Below are 26,365 nucleotides of genomic sequence, written 5' to 3' on the forward strand. Positions count from 1 at the left end.
GAGATGACAATCAAGCACCCCACCCCCGTTACTTAGCCCAACACATTCCTAAAAAAAAATTGTTTAATTCCAGTTAACGGAGTTTTACCTAACATGTCACACAACCTTTTGACGCGAAGTAGGATAACAACCCAAGCACCCTATCCCAGTTACTCATTCAGTCACGTTTTAAACTGCGCTCATAGCCAGGGAGACATTAAAATTTATTATTATCATGAAACATAAATTTAATTTTGGAGGACTAGGAAAAACAATCAAGTGTCAAAAATAAGTTTCGGCAACTACCTAATAGTCATGAACATAATTTTAGCATGCAATTGTATTAAGTGTCCTCTTTGCATTTAGACTTAATCAATTTTACTATAAGCAAAATAGGGTTAACTTTATTAATCATAATTATTTTATACTAATAGAAATAAAACAGTGGAGATGAAATCAATATAGAAAAATCATAACTAACTCAGTAGATAGGAATCATGCTTGCAGATCAAACAATGGGCAATTCCTGGTTAAAATCTTAGGCATGAAAAGAGGTAGAATATTCTAAAAAAAATATGGGCAGAAACGAGCACAAGGCAGCAACAACAGTAACACAATAGTAAAAGCAGTAGATAAACTGACAGAAATAATAAAGAATGCCTCCTCCTACTTAAAACACATTGTACTCGATGTGAAAAATAATATTAATAAATATAATGAAAAGAAATGGTTTAGCACACTCCCCATCTCGTTTTCATTACTGTTTTTGCCTGTTTCCAAATTTAATTTTTTTGATTCTTCGGTTCTTCTAGATATAAGAAGAGAGATAAAATTTATTAACATGCAAGAAAATAAAGAAAATAGAAAATATAAATAAAATAAAATAAAATAAAATTGGGTTGCCTCCCAACAAGCGCTTGTTTAATGTCGTTAGCTTGACGCCCCAACTAGTATTGAGGATGTTCTAGCTGAATTCTTTCGTTCGTATGGGCTTGGAAATTCTCCTTTTTTACCACATCCACCATATTTAGGTTTAATCGTCTTTGCGCCTCTTTCTTTCGTTTCGTATTTTTCTCTAAGAAAATCTTATGTGTGCATGTCAAGGGGTTGATACATTTTAAGTCGGCAATGGTCTCATCATTCTTCAAAAATGTGCATTTGAGATGCTCGGGAAATAGTTTTAATTCCAGATCTGATGCCTGCACAACAGAAGGTAGAAGTTTAGTGTTCATCGGAGACAACAATTCATTAACAGATTCAAAATCTTCAAATATCATTTTAGGTTTATCTCTATAAGATGACTTAAAAGTTTCTTCTACTAATGAGTCAATTATGTCGACATAGTTTACGTTCAAAATTTCACTAGGATGACTAATAGCACCATAAACGTTAAACTTCACGATCTCCTCGTCAAACTCCATCATGGGGGTTCCGTTACGCACGTCAATTTTAGTATTTCCAGTACTAAGGAAAGGTCACCCCAACAAGATATCTGAAGACCCAGGAGTGTTATCCTCTTCCATTTTTATCACATAAAAGCCCGCAGGAAAGATAAGTCCGTTGGCTTTACATAAAAGTCCACAGGAAAGATAAGTCCGTTGGCTTTCACTAATACGTCCTCAAGGACTCCTTCAGGATGCATAATAAACTTGTCTGCTAATTGAAAGATAACACTTGTTTCCATAAAAAAACCCATGTTAAGTGATTCATTAATAGAAAAATGCATTACATTTATGGGGGGCCCTAAATCACTCATAGCTTTTTTAATTCCTAAGTGGCCTATTTTGCATGGTATTGCAAACATGCCATTGTCTTTACATTTTACTGGCATCTTCCACTGCAATATCGCAGATACATTTTCATCTACACTTACTCTTTCATTTCCAGTCAATTTTTGCTTGTTGATGCAAAGCTCCTTAAGGAACTTGGCATATCATGAAATTTGTTTGATGGCATCTAACAATGGTATGTTGATCTCGACATTTATAAATTTTTCGAGGATCTCTTTTTCCCCCTTACCTCTCCGATATTGGCTCAATCGTCCTATAAACGGTGGTTGAATTATGGGCAATGGAGGTTTCGTTCAGACCTGTTCATCGTTCTCTTTCTTTTTCTAGGCAAAATCTTGATCAAGGTTCCTGCCAGGATTCGGTTCCAGTACTTTTCCACTTCGTAACGTCACTGCATTTGCGTATTGTCTTGGGTTAGATTCCGTTTGTGATGGCAGCTTTCCTTATGAGTTCATTTTCTCAATTGATGTAGTCAACTCTCTTATGGATGCCTCAATTTTCTGTTGAAAATCTTTTGCTTGTTGATGCAAAGCTCCTTAAGGAACTTGGCATATCATGAAATTTGTTTGATGGCATCCAACAATGGTATGTTGATCTCGACATTTCTAAATTTTTCGAGGATCTCTTTTTCCCCTTACCTCACCGATGTTGGCTCAATCGTCCTAGAAACGGTGGTTGAATTATGGGTAATGGATGTTTTGTTCAGACCTGTTCATCGTTCTCTTTCTTTTTCTAGGTGAAATCTTGATCAAGATTCCTGCCAGGATTCGGTTCCAGTACTTTTCCACTTCGTAACGTCACTGCATTTGCGTATTGTCTTGGGTTAGATTCCGTTTGTGATGGCAGCTTTCCTTGTGAGTTCATTTTCTCAATTGATGTAGTTAACTCTCTTATAGATGCCTCAATTTTCTGTTGAAAATCTTTTGTTTGTTTTTGGAGATAGAGAGTTTACCGTTGTATTTGCTGTTGGAAATCAACAGTTTGTCATTGTATCTACTACTGGAAATCAAACACATTAGCTGCTAATTTATTGACCATGGTTTCTAGAGAGGTACCTGAATCTTGCGTTTGTTGTGGAAACTGGTTTTGGTATGGCTTGTTATACTGTAGGTTTGCCCCATAACTCAAGTTAGGATGGTCTTTTCATCCTGGGTTATATATATTTGCATAGGGGTCATATCGCATTTAGGGCAGTCCAGGAAAGTTCCCCACAGCATCTAAATGGGTCATAGTATCGTCACACAAACTAAGGCATGCATCAGTTGTATGTTCGGGTGTTGCACAAATTCCATACTGTCGGGCTAGTCCTGTTTTTACTGTAAAAAGAGAATTCACAATATTAGTAAGTCTATCAACTTTATCTTTTAAAGTTGAATTACTTAGCTGGTGAACCATTCTAGTGGATTCAGGATTGGCTCGAAATTTCTGAGTATTTGCAGCCATCGTGGAGATAAGTCCCTTGCCTGTTGGGGAGTCATGTTGACCAATGCCCCTATATTGGCGGCATCTACCATGTTCATTTCTATGAGCTTCAAGCTTTCATAAAAGTATTGGAGTAGAGACTGTTCCGTTATACCATGTTGTAGGCAACTTGCACACAACTTCTTAAATCGCTCCCAATAGTCATAAAAAGACTTTACTTCTTTTTGCCTTATCCCAATGATCTCCTTTCTTAACTCGGATACATATGATGCTGGAAGAAAACCTGTTGAGAAACAAAAGGGAAAGATTAGTCCAAGTTGTAATAGATCCAAGAGGTAGATAAAACAACCATTCCTTAGCAAAATCTGCTAAGGAAAAAAGGGAAAACACACAATTTGATTTGATCCTCAGTTACGCCTTGAGGTTTCATACTAAGACAAACTATATGAAACTCTTTTAGATGTTTTGTGGATTTTCATTTTGTAATCCGAGGAAAGTCGACAATAAATGGATTAATCCTGACTTCAGTTCAAAATTAGTATAAATAGTAGGATATGCAATGCATAACGACGATTGTTCTACAGGAGCTTTGACCAATTACTGAATCGTTTAAGCAATAGGTTGATGTGCTAGATTCAGGTTTTCGTTAACCCTAGCGTTAAGCACTTCTTCTGGTGGATTGACTCCTATTCTTTCGTTTTTCTAGTGTGTGACTAAGGTTTTCATTAACCCTAGACTCAACTTTGTCACCTGGTTCTATTTCCGGCAGTGGGTTACTCTGAGTCCCTACCACCTCTGACTGTTTTTTATGTAGCTTTGTTTCCTTGCGATTAGCTCTCACAGTCTTCTCTATTTCTGAATCAAACACAAGAATTCCTGAAGGCAATCTGATCATAAGAAAAAAAGAAACAAGATTAGTACGATACAATACCCCAGCAACGGTGTCAAAATTTGGTGCGTCGTTGAAAGCACTAAAAATATTCTATCCCTATAAAATAACGAAAAGAATAGTACAAGGGAAGTAGGGTCAATTCCTCAGGGGCTGAATTTGCACAACTTCTTGTTCCTCAAGATCCCGGGCATAATCGTGCCCAAGAAAAACGATGTACCTAAAAAAATAAAAAACTAGAATTAAAAGTATGGACGAATTAAGATTGTGTAAATTGAAATCGAAATTGTAAAAATAAACAGAGTCGAGAAAAGATATTCTTGGATTGAGAGATTCTAGCCTCCGGTTATCTCGATCCTCCTTGGGTTCAATTGTAGGCTTTTAGATGATCCTTCTCATGACAGAATAAGCCAGTTATAGTGGAAGAAGACGCCTACAACCATAAACTCCACTTAGATTTTAGACTTACAATATAGAGGAACCTAACTCTAGCCAACCATTACTTTTGTGGGACCGTCTTACACTAGATCATCACTTCTCAATGGAGAATGCCACACAATTTTGTCTTTTGGGCTTAACAACCACTGACGCAGTAAGCTAACGAACTGACTGTGCAACCTTCCCTAACCATACAAAGCGGACACCTTTGCACCAGATGAAAAGATCACTTTTGAAGGGACATAGACAAAAGCTTTAGTCCTGTTGTGCGGAGAAACGATGAATACTCGTTGAGAAGGCTAAGTGCGAATTCTAAGCCTCATGAACCCTTTTTGGGGATTCTCGATAACCTTTGGCTAGATGAGTTTAGTGGTTCATGCTTTTTAGAAAAAAAAATAAGTTTAATGAAATGGAATTTTATTGAAAAATAAAAGGAACGAAAGGCTAGAGCTTTTTGGGAGAGGGAGCTTTTATAGAAAAGATGAGTGCCAATTTGTGTCACTCCATCCTCTATTTATAGTACTTAAAAAAACCCAATTTGTTCCTACTTAAATTCTAAAAGATAAATAAAAATAAATAAAGATTAAAGCTAAAGTTAAATCTAAATAATAATCTTAAAAATAATCCTAATAAAATTTAAATTTAAATAGAGTCTTCTGTTCATAAATCTCTTCTTTAAATTTTTGCCCCAAGTCTTTCGCACTTTGTATTTTCAGCACCACTTTTTCCCTACTTTGCATGCTGTCCCATTTTGTCTTTAAATTCATTCTTTTTGCCCCTAAATTTCCTTTTGCCTTCAATTTAATCCCTAATAGGTAAAAGAACCATAAATAACTTAAATTTGTAGGATCAAACTCAAAATAAACATGTAATTAATACATAAAAATATGTCATTCCAGAGTATTATCAATATGTTCATATATCGATCCATTTGCGATGTAAATAACATAATAACAATCAGTATAAATAACATTAATATGATAACCTTTTATACGAACTTACATTGATGACTAAGGCGTAGAAACGAAATCGAGCTAATCCGAAACTTTTGCTTTTCCTTGATTTAGGCCCGTACATAGTTTATATTGATCTAAATAGATAATTATATTCAATTAAGTTTTTCAATTAACCTCAAACATTCAATTCAATCCATAATTCACATTTATGCATAATTACCATTTTCCCCTAATATTTTAGCTTTTCACAATTTAGTCCTTAAGCTTATAACTTTAAATCTAACCATTTTAATCAAATTCCATATCAACTAAACATACAAGGGACCTTGAAACTATTCATATTTATTACCATTTCACAATAAAACCCTAGAATTTATACCTTTAAAAAATTAGTCCCTAAATGACATTTTCATCACAAATCACTTTACCAAAACTTGTTTATTTTTCAACAAATGTTCATAATCTATCATTTAGCATCACAACCTATTCAAATAGATTCATGGAAAGTCCTTTAACCTTTAATAGTTTTATAAATTGACCCCCAGGCTAGTTAGATTAAGCTACAACAATCACAAAAACATAAAAATCATTAAAAACTAACCTTAAAACACCAACATGCATGAGGTAGACTTAGCTTAATCTTCAAAGCACCAAAAATGGTGTTTTTCTTTAATATTTCAGTGGGAGAAACCAATTAGAAAGATGATACCATCTGTACTTTGTTTTAATTTCACTTTATTTATCAAATTACTAAATTAACCTTTGACATTAACATTAGAAATCGCTTAAACTATGTCCATAATTGTCCACTAACCTTTTGAATGTATGATTACCATTTAAGTCAATTTATTTTCATTTCCATAATCATTTAACCCTTTTAACAAATAGAACTCAACTTTTATCCTTTTACGATTTAGTCTTTTCCCCTAATTAATCATGCAAACATCAAAATTTCTTAATCAAATTTTAATACGACCTTTGAATAAAATATCATAGACACTAAATAAATGATAAAATATTAATTTACTTGTCGATTCATGGTCCCAAAACTATTGTCCCGATATCACGAAAATGGGTCATTACACAAAATGAGAAATTTTATTTAATAATATAAATAGTAAATTTAAATAAAATTATTACTATTTAGGTTTAGAAATTTTTTTGGATGATTTTAATTTTTTATTTGGGGGTAAAAGGTGAAAAGTAAAAATTTAAGGAGAAAATAAAAAGTTTTTGGGGTTAAGGGAGTAAATTTTTTGAGGGAAAGTAAATTGGGGAGCAAAATTTTGGGGGAAAATATTCAAAAAAGGAGGGAAATTGGGTTTGGGGTAGAAAGGAGTGGGATGGAAGGGGAGTAAAAGTTTTGAGGGGAAAGTACAGAGGTTTGGGAGTTTGGGGTAAAAATGTAAAATATTATAATTTTATATTCAGTTTATTCAAATTATTCTAGCCAATCGAATTCAAAAACCAAACTCGATTCAAACTTGAAATTAAAAAAAAGTTTGAGTTGACTTGAATAACTCAATTCGTTTAACTCGAAATTCAAAAATTTTTGTTTGATTGTTTCGAGTCGAATCAAGTTTTACTCACCCTTAGATGGAGAAGGAGGAGATATATTGGGAACAAAGGACACGAGCCAATTGGTTGAAGATGTGGGATAAAAATATTGCTTTCTTCCAAAATTTTGCATCCCAACGTAGGTGAATGAACCAAATGTGTGGTTTGAAAAATGATGATTGGGAGGTAACTATGGATGAAAGAAAGATGGAGATGATAACTCGTAACTATTTTAAGAATATATTCTCTACAAGGGGTAATGGCGACATAGACCATATTTTATTTGGTGTGAATAAGTGTATTACGGATAACATGAACTAGATGTTTTCGAATAGATATACGGGGGAAGATGTTTATGTGGCACTAAAAGGTATGGGTCCAACAAAAGCATCATGGGCAGATGGTTTTTCAACTTCCTTTTTTAGAAATTTTAGCATATCGTTGGGCGTGATGTTAGGTCATTTTGCCTGGAAATTTTGAATGGAAGTCAGTCTTTGTAATCTCTAAAACTCACCAACATTGTGTTAATACCAAAGATAGGGCATCCAGTGAATTTAATGAATTTTAGACCGATAAGCCTTTGAATGGTGTTATATAAAATGATTTCGAAGACAGTTGCTAACCAGTTTTACAATGTTTTAAATTGTTGTGTAGACGAAGCCTAAAGTGCATTTGTTTTGGGCCGTTTAATCACAGATAACCTGCTCATTGCTTATGAAATTCTACACATGTTTAAGCAAAAAAGAACAGGTAGGAAAGGTTTAATGGCATTAAATTAGGCATGAGTAAAGCTTACGATCATGTAGAATGGGCTTTTTTAGGAGTATGATGATTAAAATAGGATTTGCTAAGTCATGGAGTCAATTTATTCTGCAATGTATTAGCACTATCTCTTATTCTATTATCTTGAATGGCGCAACAGGAGAGGTGTTTAAGCCTAAGCGGGGCTTACGACAGGGAGATCTATTAAGTCCTTTTATTTTCTTGATATGTAGTGAAAGGCTCTCGACACTAATGAGGATGGCAGTGGAGAAGGGTATAGTAAGAGGGGCAATAGTAAGTTGAAGGGGTCCACAGATTTCTCATCATATTTGTAGACAATTTTATTTTATTTGGGGAGGCTACAGAGAGGGCGACTTATATCCTTAAAAATATTTTAAAGGAGTATGAAGCGTGCTCAGGATAATATATCAACTATGAAAAATCCATTGTGTTTTTTAGCTCAAATACCTCCAAAGTTGTAAGGGATTTAGTTTTGTAGGGACTGGGAGTTCAATGTTCTATTAATCCCAAAAAATATTTGGGCTTGTCAAATATAGTAGGTCAGAAATGATTGGTGTTTCAAGGGTTAAAAGATTGCATTAAATCGAAGATCAATAGTTGGAGCATTAGCCAGTTGCGTAAAGGGGTAAGGAGAATTTTATGAAAGTAGTGTTACATGCAATACCGACTTATGCAATGACTTGCTTTTTATTGCCTAAATCTCTTTGTGTGGGAATAGAGCGGATAATGGCAAATTTCTAATGGCAAAAAGCACAAGGTAAGCGTGTGATCCATTGGTGTGAGTGGAGGTCGCTATGTGAATTAAAGGAAAATTGGGGCTTTGGTTTCCATTGTTTAACAAAATTCAATTTAACCTTAATAGTTAAGCATGGGTGGAGGTTAATAAACAATCCAAATTCGTTGTTAACTCTAACATTAAAAGTTAAGTACTATTTGATTTTAGATTTTCTGAGCGTTGGATTAGGGAATATACCTTCCTATACATAGAAGAGTGTAAGGGCTACTAAGGGCCTCTTACAAGCTAAGCTTTGCTGGCAGGCCTGGACAGGAAAGGTAATCCCAATGGAGAAGGCTGCATGAGTGCTAGGAGCTGTGAGGTTTAAGATACAGCAGGGAGTAAGTGATCTGAAGATCAGGTTGGTTGTAGATTTAATTGATGTTGATAATAGGAAAAGAAAAGAAGATACAATTAAATATACCTTCTGTGACAGTGATGTAAGATGAATTTTGTGTATTCCGTTGGCAAGATTCCCACATGATGATTACATAGTGTGGCGAGTGGAGGCATCCAGGGAGTATTTGGTGAGGAGCGGATATAAACTTATATTACAAGGTATTCTTGATCTCGTGCTAAATTATAATCAAAATGAAAATGTAGAATTTTACAGAAAACTTCGAGGCCTAGATCTACCCTCTAAGATTAAAATTACAGTTTGAAGAACTGGTGTGAATTTCCTACCTATCCTAGCTAATTTACAATACAAAACATTAGTTGTAGAAGTAATTTTCCCAAGATATAAAACGAAATTGGAAACTAGGGAACATGTTTTTTAAGACTGTCTTGTAACAAAGGAGATCTGGGACAAATTACAGTTTGTATGGTCATAGGAACTGTTAAATCTAAAATATATGGAGTGGATTACCTATGTTCTGGCGTATAAACCCAGTGATTGGTGTTGAACCTTTGTTTGTACTTTATGGGAAATTTGGACCGAGAGGAATAAATGGGTGCGTGATGGACAAAAAAGATCAAGGTCAAGTATCGCAAACTCCATTAAAAGCTATATTCGAGAATTGGATGAGTTGGAGAAGAAGTTACTTCAAGAGTCGAGCCAGTGAAAGATGGTGACCATTGGATTCATCAGTTTTCAAAATAAACTTTGATGTTGCATTTAATAATAGAGAAAGCAGGTCTTGTTTGAGAATGGTGTTACGAGATTCAAATAGAGAGATTTTGAAATCGAAGATAGTGAGAAATGAGGATATACTTTCAATGTTTGCGGCGAAGGCAATTGCATGTGTGCAAGTGGTTACACTAAGCAATGATTTAGGTTTAACGATGGTGGAGATAGAAGGGGACACACTATTAGTGGTCAAGAAAGTCCAAAGCGATGGGGTGGATAGATTAGAAATTGGAGCCTACATTAAGGATGCGAAACATTAGGTGAGGGTTTTCAAAAATATAGATTCAAATGGGTTGAGGGAGGCAAATGGACTAGCTCATTCTTTGGCAAATGAAGGGTTAAAGAGGGGAGAACAAATGTACCTGCAAAATGAAGTACCTAACTTCGGAATAGTAGCAACGGAGAATGATCGGGGTTGGGAAAGAGATCTGGATTTGAGGCGACATCGATGAGAACTAGAACGAGAAGTTTTCGTTGGAGAAGGAATGGGGAATGTGAAGAATGCAAAAAGTTTTTCTCCAAAAGCTATTGTTGATTCAAGTCGGTTTAGAGGCTTCTAGAACCTGACAGCTCATTCAGGTTGGATTAGTTTATTTATTTTTGTTGTCTTTTCTTTATTTTATTTTATTGTGTGATTGTTGTTTATGCCCAACGGATTAGAGTGGGCTTTGTTTTTGTTTTTTGTTATTATTCAATCCAACTTATACTTTTCAAAAAAAAAAAAGAAGAAGAAGAAGAAAAAGAAAGGATTTAGGCGTTTGTATCAGTACTAAAGATATTTTTCAATCTAATAAAGTTATCAGGACTTAAACAAAAGGCATAATAATAAATTCAGTTTTTAATGTTTACATTATTTTATCCATTTGTTCTTTTCAAGCCAATTTTGTTATTAACCTTTTAAAAAAGTTGAATATTTTTTAATAAAATGATGACTAAAACATTTTTTTAACAATATTGGCTTGACAATCCACATCATGCTAATATGACACTATTTTAAAAATACTTTTGTCCTTTTATATTTTATATAATTTACAAAAAACGTATTATGAAATTTGAACTAAAATATCGTATTGTTCATTTTTTTTCAATTTCACCATTTCAACCAAAACATTGTTGATTTTTTACATTAATTTTTTAAAATATAAAGCCTAAAAGAAATCAAGTTCATTTTGTTGTCCACTAGGATTAAACCTGATCATGGGTCGGTCCACCAGTCCAAGCCCAAAGGTTCGCTTGAAAAATAGGAAGGTTTGGACAAAAATATAGGTCATTCTAAATTTTATAGCTTTTGAATTGAAAAATCTTAAAAAATTAACAGCGTTTTTGGTTCAGTGTAATAGGTAATCCATTACGCCCCGATTACTCGCCTATTACATTACCGATCTATTCCGGCGTTTGGTTCGCTGTAATCGGTATTACGCGGCTATTACAATACCGACCTAATCCCCAAATTCGCTGCTTTTCTATTCCCTTCCCAAATCGATGATTACCCTATTACGTGCGTGTTCCCTTCCCAAGTCTCTGTTTTACCCTCCCTCCCTACCCGAAATCGACCTCCACCCTCTCCTTTTTCTGTCCTCATCATTTCTCCTCCCATTTCCCACTGCTTCATTTTTTCTGTCGGTCTCGGCGTTTGGTTTTTGAATCTTGAGGTATGAATCAACTTTTCATTTCTTGAAGCATTTTACATGATTCTTTTCGTAATAATGGTAGTATAATTGTGGCATTATCTCCACATTTTATAGGAGTTTCTGCCATTTTTTGAATGAGTTGGGTTTTTTCCCAGAATTTTCCCTTTGTATATAGTTTCTGCTAGTTCTATTTCTTAATTTTTCTTTTTGGTGCTAAATACTCGCTTGAATCTGTTATTCTCTTTTTCTTTATTGGTTCCAGAACTACTAGAACCTTCATATATAGTCTTTAACTGTCCTTTTATGTTTTCTATATTGGTTGAGCAATTGTTTCATCCTGCATGAGATTCAATCTTCAATTCCAGTACTTGTTATATGCTGATTATAGCAAATACGATTCCCCTGTCCTCTCTGAAACTAGAACTGATAGTATAAACTTGCTATGATTAATGTTAATATCTTGGATGATAAAAGGCTAATTTATTCTGGGATTGTACCTATGTACTCAATTTTGTCTTTACACCTTCAAATATTTTCCTTTAGATATTAAATTTTAATCAGATTATAATCTTAGTTTGAGTTTTTCGATTTGGAATTAGGGTGTTTTTAGTGTTGTCAATTTATGTTATATCCAAAGCATTTCCAGCCAGTTTCCTTCAAATTCTGCCATTGAAGCTTTGGTCTTCTTCCCCATAATAGATGCCTCCATAGAGTTCTGCAGCAGTTTAGAACCAATTTTCCAACTCCTGATGTAATTTCCAGATTAGAAAAGGATTAAACGTTTATACTAATATTGTCGAATTCAACATTGACCATTCAATATTCAATAAATATATTCAACCCTTCATCCTTGTAACATCAACAAGATGTCTTTGCATTCTCTTCCGATATCTTCCCTTCTGGCCCTCTTCTTTCTCGTTGTCTTAACTAGAGTTCCGACGATTTTATCCGTCGACGATCTGCAGTACTTGGCATGCAGGAACCTCACCCTATGTTTATTTATTTTTATTTGTTTTAGGGTCGCATAGATAGACAATCTTGGTTTCAGTTGAATATTTTAACTTCAAAAAATAGATTTAATGTTGGAATTATTAAATGAATGAAATTGAAGAGTATCCTCTTTATTGATTTTTGCTGTCTCTCAACACTTAATCGATTTCCCTTTTCTCATTACAGGTTCTTTGTTCCAACACTTCTTCATCGCAGTCGTCCCCGATTTGCTCATTACAGGTTAGTTTTCCATTGGTATTCATGGTTTTGTTTGTATGTTTTCCCCGATTGCATGTTTGTATTGCTGTAGTAGCTTTTGTTGTTTCCTTTGTATGGTTTTGTTTGTATGTTTGTATTACTCATTACAGCTATTGTTTGTATGGTTATGGTTATTGCTGCAAGAAATGTACAGACAAAATGAATGTAGGAATATAATGATTCGCAATCCTTGCTTGCAAGCTAGGTTTGGTTTGGTTTGGTTTGGTTTGGTTTGGTTTTGGTTTGTTGGGTTTTTCCATTCACACATACACTCCACTCTCTGTCTGACTCATAATTCATTGTTTGCTTTCTCTGCTATCTCTCTCTTCCACATGCCTTACTACTTTTGTTTTGTATATCATGGAATGACAGTGATTAACATCACCCTATTGGTTTTAGTAGATTGTATATAGTCCAACCTGCGAAAAAAATGGTTATTAGCATTATTAGACCAACAAAATTATTGGGATGCAGGCAGCCTGCACCACACAACTTTTTTTTTCTCCCTTCTCTGGGTCTGCCTGCTTTATCATATGAATGAAGAACCCATGTTCCATTTGTTTCAACAGAATGGGGAAAGCGAACCACTTGTGTACATATATTTCTGAAGATGAGTAATAAATATCTTTTCATGGAATGAACCAGGTTAAAAGGTCACGTTAATTCATCTAACACCATTTAGCACGATTTCTTAGTTAGGTAATCAAACTCAACTTCTCCTTTTGTTTCATGTTTATTCCAAACTACCCAATTTCTTAGTTAGAAAATAGAACTATATATGGTGAAGTGTTGAGTAAATGATAAAAATCATCTGTAAAAAAGAAAAAGAGAATCCTTATCTTTTGCAGCACATGGTAGGGAAGCTAATAATAATAATAATAATAATAATAATAATAATAATAATAATAATACCACTAATTAATTAATTACTCTCCACTCCCTGCATTGTATGTCCTAGGAATAATTTTGATTGCTGAAATCTTGATTCACAAGTTTGGTTTGAATTCTTTTGTTTTGCTTGCAATTGCCGGCCAACAACAATGTAGGTCCTTGCCATTGAAGTAAATTCCAAAAAGTCTTGATTCATTTTATTTCTTTTATGTTGTTTTTTTAAATAATTAAAATTATGGTTAAAATTATGAAAACATATTTCTATTTATTTATTTGATATTTTTCTTTTCTGGGTTATTAAAATAAATATTAAAAGTGTTTTTTTTTTAAAGAAAGTAGTATGTATTCAAATCTAAAGTTGAACACTTTTTGAATTTAAAATAGGTTATATGTTTTTACTAATAGGTAATATGTTTTTTTAAAGAAAGTAGTATGTATTCAAATTATTGGTGTACCAATGCACCAACTTTTACTAATATATAATTTATTAGTGAAAGCGTACATAAAAAAAAATTGATACAAATTTGATATATAATTTATTAGTGAAAGAGTACATATAAAGAGTACATACAAATTTGATACTAATAGATAATTATGTTCAACCTTTAATTGATATTATTCAAATAATAATAATTATGTTCAACCTTTAATTATGTTCAATCTTAAAGAGCATTATGCCTACAAATAATGGGCTTAAATCACAATTATTTGTACACGTAAATACAATACTACATTTCAATCTTTTCCAATCATAATTGCAAATACAATAGTATTAATAATAATTTGTACATGTAAATGAGATAAAAGTTATATACATTTTACAAAATGAAATTTAAATTTAAAATGAAATAAAAGTTTTAAAACTTCAATTTCATTATTAAACCAAATCCTCATTCTTCATTTTATTTGTTTTAAAATTAGAAAACCTTAATTAAACTAATCATCAATAAAAAACTAATCAATGATCAAACTTTGAACATGCTTTATTAAATCTTCAATTTCATTATACGAAACTATATTTAAATTTAAATTTAAATTAAAATGTTCAAACTAATCAATGTTCAAACTTTGAACATGCTTTAATTAACTAATCAATATATTTATATGAAATGAAATGTTATAAAAGTTTTAATTTCATTAGTAAACTAAATCCTCATTCTTTATTTTATTTGTTTTAAAATTAGGTGACCTTAATTAAACTAATCATCAATAAATAAACTAATCAATGTTCAAACTAATCATCAATTATTTTAGGTCAATTATACATATACCTTTAAATCCTCATTTATTTAAAATGTAATTAAATATATTTTCTTTCATTATTGTTTGGGTGATTGATAAAGAAATGAAATTAAAGTTGCAACGATATCATTTAATAAATACTTTTTTGCTTCGTGTGTTCTAAATTTGTGCTGTTTATTTTTATTTGATAATGTGTAATTGCAACTTCAATTTTTTGATAGTGTGTTCTAATTTTAATATGTTGCAGTAATGGCTCGTCTGCCTTTAATTGCACAAAGTGTGAGGCGTAAAAGAATTGGTATTGCTGTGACAATATGGTTGGAAATCTGTAGAATTGCGATTTGGTTCTTATTTAGAATGGGTGCCAGCCTTAGCCTACATAGACCAAGGATTAGGTCCTATACCTTAGATTTTTATGCAAAACGGGATTATGTGAAAAGACTTGTATATGCTAGTGACGAGACCTGTATTGAACAAGTTAGGATGAATAGAACTGCCTTTTTTAAACTATGTGAGATGTTAGAATCGATAGGGGGATTGAAGTCGTCAAGGTTCATGCTTGTTGATGAGCAAGTAACAATGTTTTTACATATCATCTCCCATCACCTGAAAAATCGAGTTATCAAGCATCACTTTAGAAGGTCCGGGGAAACTGTTAGCAGAGCATTTCATAGTGTTTTAAATGCTGTCATACGCTTACAAGATGTGTTATTTAAAAAGCCGGAGCCAATTACAGCCGATTCTTCTGACACAAGGTGGAAATGGTTTAAGGTATTGGACTGAGTTTTATATATAGCTTGTACAACATTTAGTTGCTTTAGATTTAAAATAGTATTCTAACTCAAGGTTTTATATCATGTGATATAGAATTGCTTAGGTGCTCTTGATGGAACCCATATCAAGATTAGGGTTCCAACAGTTGATAAACCTAGATATCGAACGTGAAAAGGTGACATAGCAACAAATATCTAGGTGTTTGTACACCTGAGATGCAATTTGTTTATGTTCTTCCTGGTTGGGAAGGTTCAGTTGCCGACGGACGGGTTCTTCGAGATGCCATTAGTAGAAGACATGGACAAAAAGTTCCTCATGGTAAAGTGGATAGTTAGAGGACTTTGATATTGTTCATTAATATCAAACTTTTTGTGCTGAATTAATCATTTTAAAAAAAATTAATTTTATAGGTTGTTATTATCTAGTTGATGCTGGATACACAAATTGTGAGGGATTTCTTGCACCTTTTAGAGGACAACGATATCACTTGAACGAGTGGCGTCAGGGTTATCAGCCAAGTTCTCCACAAGAGTTTTTTTAATATGAAACATGCCTCAGTACGTAATGTTATTGAAAGATGCTTTGGGTTATTAAAACTTAGATGGGGAATACTTAGGAGTCCATCGTTCTATCCTGTAAGGGTGCGCAATAGAATTATTATTGCATGTTGTTTGCTCCATAATTTTATTCGAACCTATATGAGTATTGATCCCATTGAAGCGGAGGTGGGAGAAGGATTACCTAGTAATGTGGTGGACGACGATAAACCGAATATCACAAATATTCATCCATCGGATGCTTGGGCTACTTGGAGGATGGAACTAGCCAACCAAATGTTCGATGAATGGCAATCATCTAGAAATTAGTTAGGTTTAGGGACAAATTGAGTTTGACTTAATTTGTTGATGTTATTTTATGTATCTAGTTTATGAAACTTTGGTAGTGTTTGAATAAAATTCTGTATTGTACTAAACTTGTTGAATTATAATTTAATTTCTTTTCATTCAGCATGTGTTATAATTTTAAATTTAGTATTGAGCTTTTGATTCATGATATTGAAATATAATTTTATAAACTGTTCACCTTTTGATTCATGATATTAAAAATAGTACATAATATTAATTTGTTTTTTTTCTTAAGATAATTATGTCAGGTGTTCCACAATCACATGCTTCTTCTCAAGCTTCTCGAGGAACCAAAAGAAAATGGGTTCCAGTAGAAGATGCAGCCTTGGTTTCTTGCATGGTGGACTTGCACAATGTTGGAACATTTAATGCTGATACCGGGTTCAAAGCCGGTTATTTGAACGAGTTGGAAAAATGCTAGAAAAGGCTTTACCAAATGCAATGTTAAAGGCGAAAACCAAATATTGAATCGAGGATTAGGTTACTAAAAAGGGAATGGTCAATCGTCTACGACATGCTTAATGGCCAAAACAATAGCGGTTTTGGTTGGGACGAGCATAGGCAGCTCGTTGTTGCTGAAGATGCAGTTTGGGACTCCTATTTAAAAGTAAAATGTATTTCAAGTCTTTATTTGTTTTTTTTACCAAACTTATAACTAATATGATTTCCTCATTTTTTTAGAGTCACAAAGAAGCCGATCAATTCAGACATTGTACTTTCCTTACTACGACCAGCTTACTGCCATATACGCAAGAGATCGAGTGACTGGGAAAGATGCTCAAACAGCTGCTGATGTTCTTGAAGAAATAAGTGCTGAGGATGTACCTGCTACAGATATGAATGAAGAGAGAAACACATTCTATGACTGCGAAGCTGACGTCTCTTTGGACAACATGGATGTTTCTGGTACGGAGCCGCGAGGAGATAGAGACCAAGGGGGTTCCTCATCTTCAAACAAGAGAAAAAAGAAATCTGCTGCTCGTGATAGTATGTATTCTTCATTTGATGAGGCTGCCACTTTATTGGCCGAAAACATCAAGGCCGTTGGTGATCAAATCAGTAGGAGTATTGCCTCCGAGGTGGTAGTTCAGCAGAAGTCAGAAGAATATCAAAAGATGGAAGAGAAAGCTTCAAATTTATATTCAACCTTATGGGAAATTGAAGGTTTAACCGACGATCAGCGGTATGAAGCTTTGAGTAAAATTCCAGATCATCCAACTCAAATGATCGTTTTCTTTAGTTTACCTTCTGTTGCGCGATTGGAATGGGTCAGAAGATTTCTTTCTCACCATTAAAAATCAATGTTCAAACTTTTTGATGTTGTAAAACTATATAACATATGGATTATGATGTAGAATTTCATTTTCATCTAACCTTTTCTTAATATAAGAATTTTATGAAATTATATATCATTATTAAATTATATTTAATATTAATTATTTTAAATTTTATAAATTCATATATGAAAATTTATTATCAAGAATTTTATGAAATTATATATTATTATTAAATTATATGTAATAATAATTATTTTAAATTATACAAATTCATATAAGATAATTTATTAGTTATAATTATTTTAAATTTTATTAAGTCATATATTTTAATTAAAATATATTTAATATTAATTATTTCAAATTATCTTTTATAGTATCATATATTATGATTTGAGTAAATTCATATAAGAATATTAATTATTAAGAATTTTATTAAATTATATATTTTAATTATAATATATTTAATAATAATTATGTTAATTTATATTTTATAGTATCATATATTATGATTTGAGTAAATTCATATAAGAATATTGATTATTAAGAATTTTATTAAATTATATATTTTAATTATAATATATTTAATAATAATTATGTTAATTTATATTTTATAGTATCATATATTATGATTTGAGTAAATTCATATAAGAATATTGATTATTAAGAATTTTATTAAATTATATATTTTAATTATAATATGTTTAATAATAATTATGTTAATTTATATTTTATAGTATCATATATTATGATTTGAGTAAATTCATATAAGAATATTGATTATTAAGAATTTTATTAAATTATATATTTTAATTATAATATATTTAATAATAATTATGTTTAAATATGATTAAATTATTTATTATTGATATTAATAATCTTATTAAAATTTAAATAACAATAGCAATAATCATTTACCAAAACAAATTTATGCTAAGGGTATTCTAGTCATTTTAGTTTTTTCCATTATGCTATTACACTTCTATTCCATTCAACCAAACACAAGAATACTATTATGCCTCTATTCCATTACATTCAACCAAACAATTGATTTGCTATTACACCTCTATTCCATACACCTCTATTCCATTACGCCTTTACGCCTCTATTCCAATACAACGAACCAAACGTGCTGTAAATATGATCTAAATCTTAAATGTTGTTATAGGTGTTTTGAGTGCTTTTATATGTATATAGCATATGTCTCTCTATAACATCCAAAAAAAATTATAGACAAGTGAGGCTATTATGTAAAAGATTGATTGTATTTAGACTCCAAATTTAATTTCTTTTTATGTTTTCTAATCCACTTTACTCCATTTTGGCTACAATTAAGGTCACTAAACTATTCGTAAGTTTACGTTTGGCTCACTCAACTTCAAAAAATTATAAAATGGTCACTGACCTATTTAAAAGTTCTCATTTAAGTAACTGGGTTTTTAAAATCTCTGCTATATGGCACTCTATTCGCACCACTTGCACCAATCGAAAACTCTCTTTTTCCTTCTCTTTTACAACTTAATTCTTTTCATTAAATAACTTTGAACATCAAAAACCTGTAAACCAAAATCCAAATAATTTTCTTCTCTAATATTCGACACTGATCATCAAATTAACTTGGAACTAAGGTATATTTTTTTACTCATTGATGAATATTGATCTATCATACCAATCGTCGAATCGTCGGTTAGAGCTAGCTAGCCGAACTTTTTTTTAAAAGAAAAATACTTAACAACCTAATAACTTAAATAAAAATTTGAATAGTTCAATAACTTAAATGAATACGTTTAAATAGTTCAAAATCAATTTATAATTTTTTGAAATTGAATGACCATAACAAAAACTTACTATTTAAATGTAATTGATTTTTTTTTTAATTTTAACTACTAAACTTATACTATTTATTGTATACCAACTTATTTATTTATCTTAGACTAAAATCCAATGTACGTTCAAAGGTGGCTAGAATTGAACAGATAGCCGCCATGCGACGCCCACCAATTTGGGTTTAATGAGGGCAGGGTTGAGTTGGATTTAAATAAGACGAAACTGATAAAATATTGCGTACTGTAATAGTCAAATCTATAAATAAACCTAATTTTAAAATACAAGTGGATAGCTTTCAGCTAGATTAATTTTGACGTGTCTATATTTATGAGCCAACGACACTTGCATGGATGACATCCAATATACTGTTATTATTATTATTATTAGACATTATTGGAAGATATTATTTAACTTAACTTTGATAAATATCTTGACCGTCCACAAACTCTATATAAGGACATCCAAGTTCAGATAAGCTCCATAGCAATTCAAAACATACAATATATTGAAGAAATAAGCAAATCTCAAACTTATTTCTCAATGGCACCAACATCCCAATCATTGAATGAAGAGCAACGTCGAACCGCTAACTATCATCCCAGTATTTGGGATCCCACCACCATCCAATCCTTTACCACTCCATACACTGTAAGTTGTTTTGCATGCTAGGCTTGTGATAAATGTTATTATAGATATATGTTGCATGTAACAGCCCTTTTTCTTTTGAATTTTAGTACGAACTCTATGCTACACAATTGGAGGATCTGAAACAAAAGGTTAGTAAATTGCTTGCCTCAACGAAAGACAAAGCTGCCTTGTTGAAGCTAATAGATTCAATGAAGAGGCTTGGAGTGGCCTACCATTTTCATGAACAGATTCAACAGGCTTTGAATCAATTGAATTCGGATCTAAATCTTGTGTCCAATGATCTTTCCACAGTTGCATTGCATTTTCGGATCCTACGAGAGGATTGCTATCCTATTACCGCAGGTTTGTTAGCTTATTAAGCACGGTGACGTTACAAACAAATTCTATCCTTTTCTTGTTTTCGTTTTAACTATTATGGTAAAATTAAACAGATGTGTTGGAGAAATTTAAAGGTGGTGATGGGAGGTTCATGGGGAGCTTATGTGGGGATGTTGAAGGGCTTTTGAGATTGAATGAAGCTTCATCCATGGCAATACAAGGCGAAAAAATCCTTGAAGAAGCTAAGGCTTTTAGCAGTGAAAATCTCAAGAATATAATAGGGAAACTGGAGAAAGTTGAGGCTAAGCAAGTTCAACGGTCATTGGAAGTTCCACTTTATTGGAGGATGGAAAGGATTGAAGCACGAAACTTCATTGATTCCTACGCCACGGATGATTCAAACAGCTCAGTTTTGCTTGACCTGGCTAAGTTAGACTATAATCTTATCCAGTCAGTTTACCAACAAGAACTGAAACAACTTGCAGAGTAAGATTAATTTACTTATAATATATGGTTTTTATTTTCGAAATTGGGTTTTTATTCATTGGATGAAAAATAGGTGGTGGAGGGAACTGAACTTCAAGGAGAAACTTAGTTTCAGCCGAGATAGATTGATGGAAATATATTTTTGGGCTACTGGTTTGAGCTTTGAGCCCCAATATGCCAAATGCAGGATTTGCTTCACTAAGTATGCGTGCCTAGCAACTGTAGTTGACGACATCTATGATATATATGGATCACTTGAAGAACTCGAATGTTTCACCAAAGCAGTCACTGGGTAATATATAGTCTTTCTTTCATAATATTTTTATAGCAGCTAAAATTGGGTTATTGATTATATGGATTTGCTATAGGTGGGATGTGAAGGTCGTCCAAGAACTTCCGGAGTACATGAGAGTAATGTTCTCAGCCATTTCAGACTTTACTAATGAATTAGCCCAACAGACCTTGACAGACCATGGCCTCGACGTTCTGCCCTACATCAAAGAACAGGTAACATTGAGAGCCTGAGAATTAATATTTTGTAGAATTGGCTCTGATTTGTTGTTATTTGCCAATTGCAGTGGGCTATACTTTGCAGAGCTCATATCAGAGAAGCCAGATGGTTTTATGGAGGTCAAACTCCCACTTTTGATGAATATATTAAAAACGCATGGATTTCAATTGGAAGTCTCGGAGGGTTGGTTCTTCTTTGTTTTGTGGAGGCAGACTCCATTGTTAATCAATTTCCAAATTGTCTCAAGGATTAATATTCTCAATTATTTTATTGGTCATCTCTCATTACTCGACTTAGTGATGATCTAGGTACTTCCAAGGTAATATATTCATTTGTAATACATAATTTGCTACAGTCACTAAATTCTAGATTTGCTAAATTTGTTTCATTTTGAAGGCTGAGATGGAGAGAGGGGACATACCAAAAGCAGTGCAGGCTTATATGATTGAAAAAGGAGTATCAGAAGAAACAGCACGAAATCATGTCAAAGAACTGATAAGCAATTCATGGAAGAAGATTAATGAAGAAATTTTGGATAATCGTTTCTCTCGAGCTATTGTGAATTTATCTAAGAACATGGCTCGAACTGCTCAATGCATATACCAGCATGGCGACGGATTTGGGACATCTACCGGTGTCACTAAAGATTGTATTATTTCATCAATTCTTAGGCCTATTCCAATATAGATCACTAATACTTGCTCTCATTTTTAATTTTTCAATTTGAGTATTTAACTTGGTAAATGCATGCATTGATTGAATAAAGAGTTACACTAAGTTTGGTTCGTTGTAATGGAATAAAATTATAATGTACTAGAGATGTAATGAAATAGGGTTGTAATCAGTTTGAAATGGAATAAAACTATAATAGTACTTTTATGCTTGATTGAATAAAATGAGGTTGTAATAGCATAAGGAAAAAATTGAAATGACCAAAATAACCTTAGCAAAATTGTTTTAGGTGGATGATTACTAAAAATAATTTAATAATAATTAATTAATTAATCATATTTTAATATAATTATTATTAAATATAATTTAATAAAAATAATATATAATTTAATAATATTTTTAATATAATTATTTTATATTAAAATATTTTATTTTAAATTATATTTTGAAATTAAATATTTTATATTAAATTATTTTAATTTTTTTTCTAAGTTCAAGTTTTAAAGGACTAATTTGGAAAAAATTGTTATTCAATGTTGCATAAAATAACTATTTTTGGTAATACCAAAGAATAGCTATTACGGTAAGACAAGTAATAGGAAAGTAATGGTCATTTCAACTAAATAAATGAATGATTTATCATTTAATGAATAGGGGAATGCTATTCCATTCCCCAACCAAACATGATGTTAATGTTATTAAATCTTTGTATTATTTTAAATTAATATCATATTTTCTTAAATCTGTAATATTCTTAAATTGAATAATAAGTATCTTTTGTCTAACAATATTAACTTGCACATTTTGAATTTAAATTTATAGACTTATAAATAATTTATTTGATTTTCAAATATAATATTTCATAAAATAAAACTATGTTATGCAATAAGAGAATGTTACTTAAAATTCAAATTAAAACATATGACATTTCTCTTATTCTTGATTTCCTATAAATATAGGATTTAATCAATCCACTAATATAAACTGAAAAACTCTTATATAAATTATATAACATTCCACTATTAAAAATAAATGAAATACACTTAAAGTCACCCTAAAATATAGTTTATTTTATATTGATCACTTATTTTTTTAATTTAGTAATTCGTTTCTCACTAATTAATAACTGATGTGGCACATTAATCTATTGAGTGAGGACACCTGACACTTTTTTATTGACTTTTAACTTAAAAACTTCTCTATAATTAATTTAAACCATTTTTGGGGGTTCTTTCTCTTCTCTGTACCTCAGAATCCTCCGCCGATGAAAGCCACACCAAGTCATCCCCATCACTTTTATGCATGGCACTGATGTGTCTGTCATTGTACTATCACCATCTGGTACCACCTCAACATCCAAAGACGGTGATGATACTTGCAAGAACTAAAACAACTTGTAGAGTAAGATTAATTTACTTATAATATGGTTTTTATTCATTGAATGCAAAACAGGTGGAGGGAGTTGAACTTCAATGAGAATCTTAGTTTCAGCCAAGACCGATAATTAATGGAAATATATTTCTTGACTACTGGTTTGAGCTTTGAGCCCCAATATGCCAAATGCAATGTTTGCTTAACTAGGTATGCGTACCTACGTCAATGACATGTATGGATCACTTGATGAACTTCAATGTTTCACCAAAGTCGTGACCAAGTCTTATATTCTTTGAATTATACTTTTTATTTACTACAAATTATTTTTATATTTAAGCTTTCAGCACAAATATTGATTAGTAATTTTTTAAATATTTCTTTTGATTTCTATTAGAATTTAGTCAAAATTGTATGCCATACAAAAAAAACCTTTCTATTTTTCTTTTGTTGAGATTTCAAATTTTAAATAAGATAAAATAAGTTGAGTCAGACACAAATATTTTCAATTTTCCATAACTTGGGTTGCTATGGGTCGGACTTCAATTTTCTTAGTTTGATTGCTATTTAGGTTTAGATGAAACTGATCTTAATAACAATTTCTCATAATAACAGCATTTCATGTAAATTTATTGTAAAATTGATTTTTATATTTTATATTTACTTATTTTATCTATCGCAAAAACAATCAAATATATAAAATATATTTTTTCTAAATTAATTATCTATAATAGTGTTTTGTCTTGAAATTTAATAAAATCAGTTCTATTCTTAACTGAAATAAATATAATAAATTTTAGTTAAGATATTCTTTTAATAAAATATTTAAATTTTATATAAAAAATATTACTTATATTTTATTACATGAAAATGATCTTTAATAAATAAAACTACACTTGTAAATTTTATTAATGATACAATCTAAATTTCTTTGTTTAATAACATTATTAATATATTATAGTTACAAAATTACAAAATTTTTATTTAATTCACTAGGCTTTTAAAATCTCTGCTACATAGCATTCTCTGTTCGCACCGCCGGCACTAATCGTATGCTCTCATTCCCCTTCTCTTTTACAATTTAGTTTTTTCATTAAACAACTTTGAATGTCAAGAATCTGTGAATCAAAATCCAAACAATTTTCTTCTCAAATCTTCGACATTAATCATCAGATTAACTTGGATCTAAGGTATGTTCTTCTACTTATTGATGAGTATTGATTTATCATACCGATCAACGAATCATCGCTTTGGAGCTCGCTAGCCGAACTTAAGAAAACACACTTAACAACCCAATCTCTTAAATAAAAACTTTTGAATAGTTCAATGACTTAAATGAAAACTTTTGAATAATTCAGTAATCAATTTATAACTTTTTGAAATTGGGTGATCATAACGTAAACTTACAAATAGTTTAACCACCTTGGTTGTAGTTAACTTTTTTTTTTAATTTTAGGGTAAACTACCAAAATAGTTACTTTTGTTTACCTCAGGTTACATTTTAGTCACTTATGTTTGAAATGTTATGTTTTAGTCACTTACGTTAACGTGTTGTAATATTTTAGTTATTGAGCCATTAATTGTCGTTAACGGTGTAATGGTAAGTTGACATGGCATGTTAAATCAACATTGAAAAGAAAAATTTTAGGTTAAATTATACAATTGGTCCTCATATTTGTTTTTTGTTTTGAGCAATTTAACTTTTTTATTTTATATTCTTTTAGCTTTCCTTTTTTTTTCTTCTTTATTTTCCATTCTCTTCCGCTTCTCTCCTCTCTTTTCCTCCATTCTCCATATCTTTTAACGTAACTTTTTTATGTTTTCCATTTGTTAAAACTTTTTTATGTTTATAAAAAAAGAAAAGGCAAAAGCTAAAACCAAAATAAAACATGCTTTGCATATATATTCTTACCCCATAATTATAAACCCTCACCATCCATCATCAATTTAACAAACCAATTTGGATCTCTTAATGACCTAGTCCACAAGCTCCTCTCACTTGAAGACCTCGTCAACCGTGACTTATGACAGTCCACCCTCAACAAAGTTTTCTGAGCCCGTTCCCTTAACCTCCTAACCAACCCCCACAACCACCTTATCAATCTTACCTACAATATTCTCTCCCTCTCAAAACTATGTTGTTTCATGGATTCTTCAAATGAGCTCCACACTCTTAATGAAAAAAACGACCACCATACGAAACTTACCCTCAACTTTACCACATTTGTTTGGTTTCATGCTCCCTTTCTCTCTTCTACTCATCTATGCTCGGCTTCCAATCAAGTTTGCTTGGAAATATCCAAGAAGGTTTAGATCAATTTTATCGTTTGCTTAATTTTATTCGTCAGAAAATAAAAGAAAAAGGAAATGAAAATCTACACGATTCTGTAAAAGTTTGGAAACGAAAAAAATTTGTTTTGGATATAAAGAATTCAATTTATGTTTAGATTTGATTAAGGATATGATTTTTTTATATTGATTAGTTAGATCCAACTTTAGTTTCAAAATTAGGTTATATTCAAATCGAGATTTGATTAAGAATGATGGATTTTCAGTTTTGAGTGAAATTCTATTTAGGGATTGTAATGGGCCATTTATTCCTGGACCCTAAACAGACTAAACAAATAAAAATAAAAATAATTAACAGTCCAAGTCCAAATGTTATAGGCCCAATTTACAAGTTAATAGCCCAAACCCTAACCCAAAGTCTAAAGGCCATAACCTAAACTAATTAGAAACTTTGAAACCTAGTTTTCTTTGGTGCCGCTCCTCGTGCCTCTACAACGTACTCATCGCCCGAAGTCTAATGTACGTCTGCTGCCTTGCACCAAAACGGGAAAGGCACGCGT

At 31.8% G+C, this 26,365-nt stretch overlaps 1 protein-coding gene and 2 long non-coding RNA genes across 4 annotated transcripts; 2 read left to right on the top strand and 1 right to left on the bottom strand.

The window, feature by feature from the left end:
- Positions 1–671: 671 nt before the first annotated feature.
- Positions 672–9,163, bottom strand: LOC105771297 (uncharacterized). 2 transcript variants are annotated; one of them, XR_008195931.1, is made up of 6 exons: positions 9,014–9,163; positions 8,788–8,904; positions 4,206–4,300; positions 3,942–4,078; positions 2,825–3,474; positions 672–1,178 (listed from the first exon to the last, which is right to left on the bottom strand). It is a non-coding gene; the product is annotated as an uncharacterized LOC105771297 (long non-coding RNA). The 2 variants fall into 2 exon arrangements; XR_008195930.1 differs by lacking the exon at positions 672–1,178 and adding an exon at positions 1,654–2,732.
- A 999-nt stretch (positions 9,164–10,162) lies between these two features.
- On the top strand, positions 10,163–12,797 carry LOC128041224 (uncharacterized). Its single transcript, XR_008195932.1, has 2 exons — positions 10,163–10,297; positions 12,526–12,797. It is a non-coding gene; the product is annotated as an uncharacterized LOC128041224 (long non-coding RNA).
- A 7,214-nt stretch (positions 12,798–20,011) lies between these two features.
- On the top strand, positions 20,012–22,369 carry LOC105770773 (probable terpene synthase 9). The gene is made up of 7 exons (XM_052631662.1): positions 20,012–20,158; positions 20,245–20,500; positions 20,590–20,962; positions 21,036–21,254; positions 21,331–21,469; positions 21,541–21,792; positions 21,870–22,369. The coding sequence occupies exons 1-6, from the start codon at positions 20,051–20,053 to the stop codon at positions 21,724–21,726; spliced, it is 1,281 nt and encodes a 426-aa protein (XP_052487622.1). The 5' UTR covers positions 20,012–20,050; the 3' UTR covers positions 21,727–21,792; positions 21,870–22,369.
- The last annotated feature ends 3,996 nt before the right edge of the window (positions 22,370–26,365 follow it).

This window comes from Gossypium raimondii, chromosome 5 (assembly GCF_025698545.1).
Source record: "Gossypium raimondii isolate GPD5lz chromosome 5, ASM2569854v1, whole genome shotgun sequence".
Lineage (NCBI taxonomy): Eukaryota > Viridiplantae > Streptophyta > Magnoliopsida > Malvales > Malvaceae > Gossypium > Gossypium raimondii.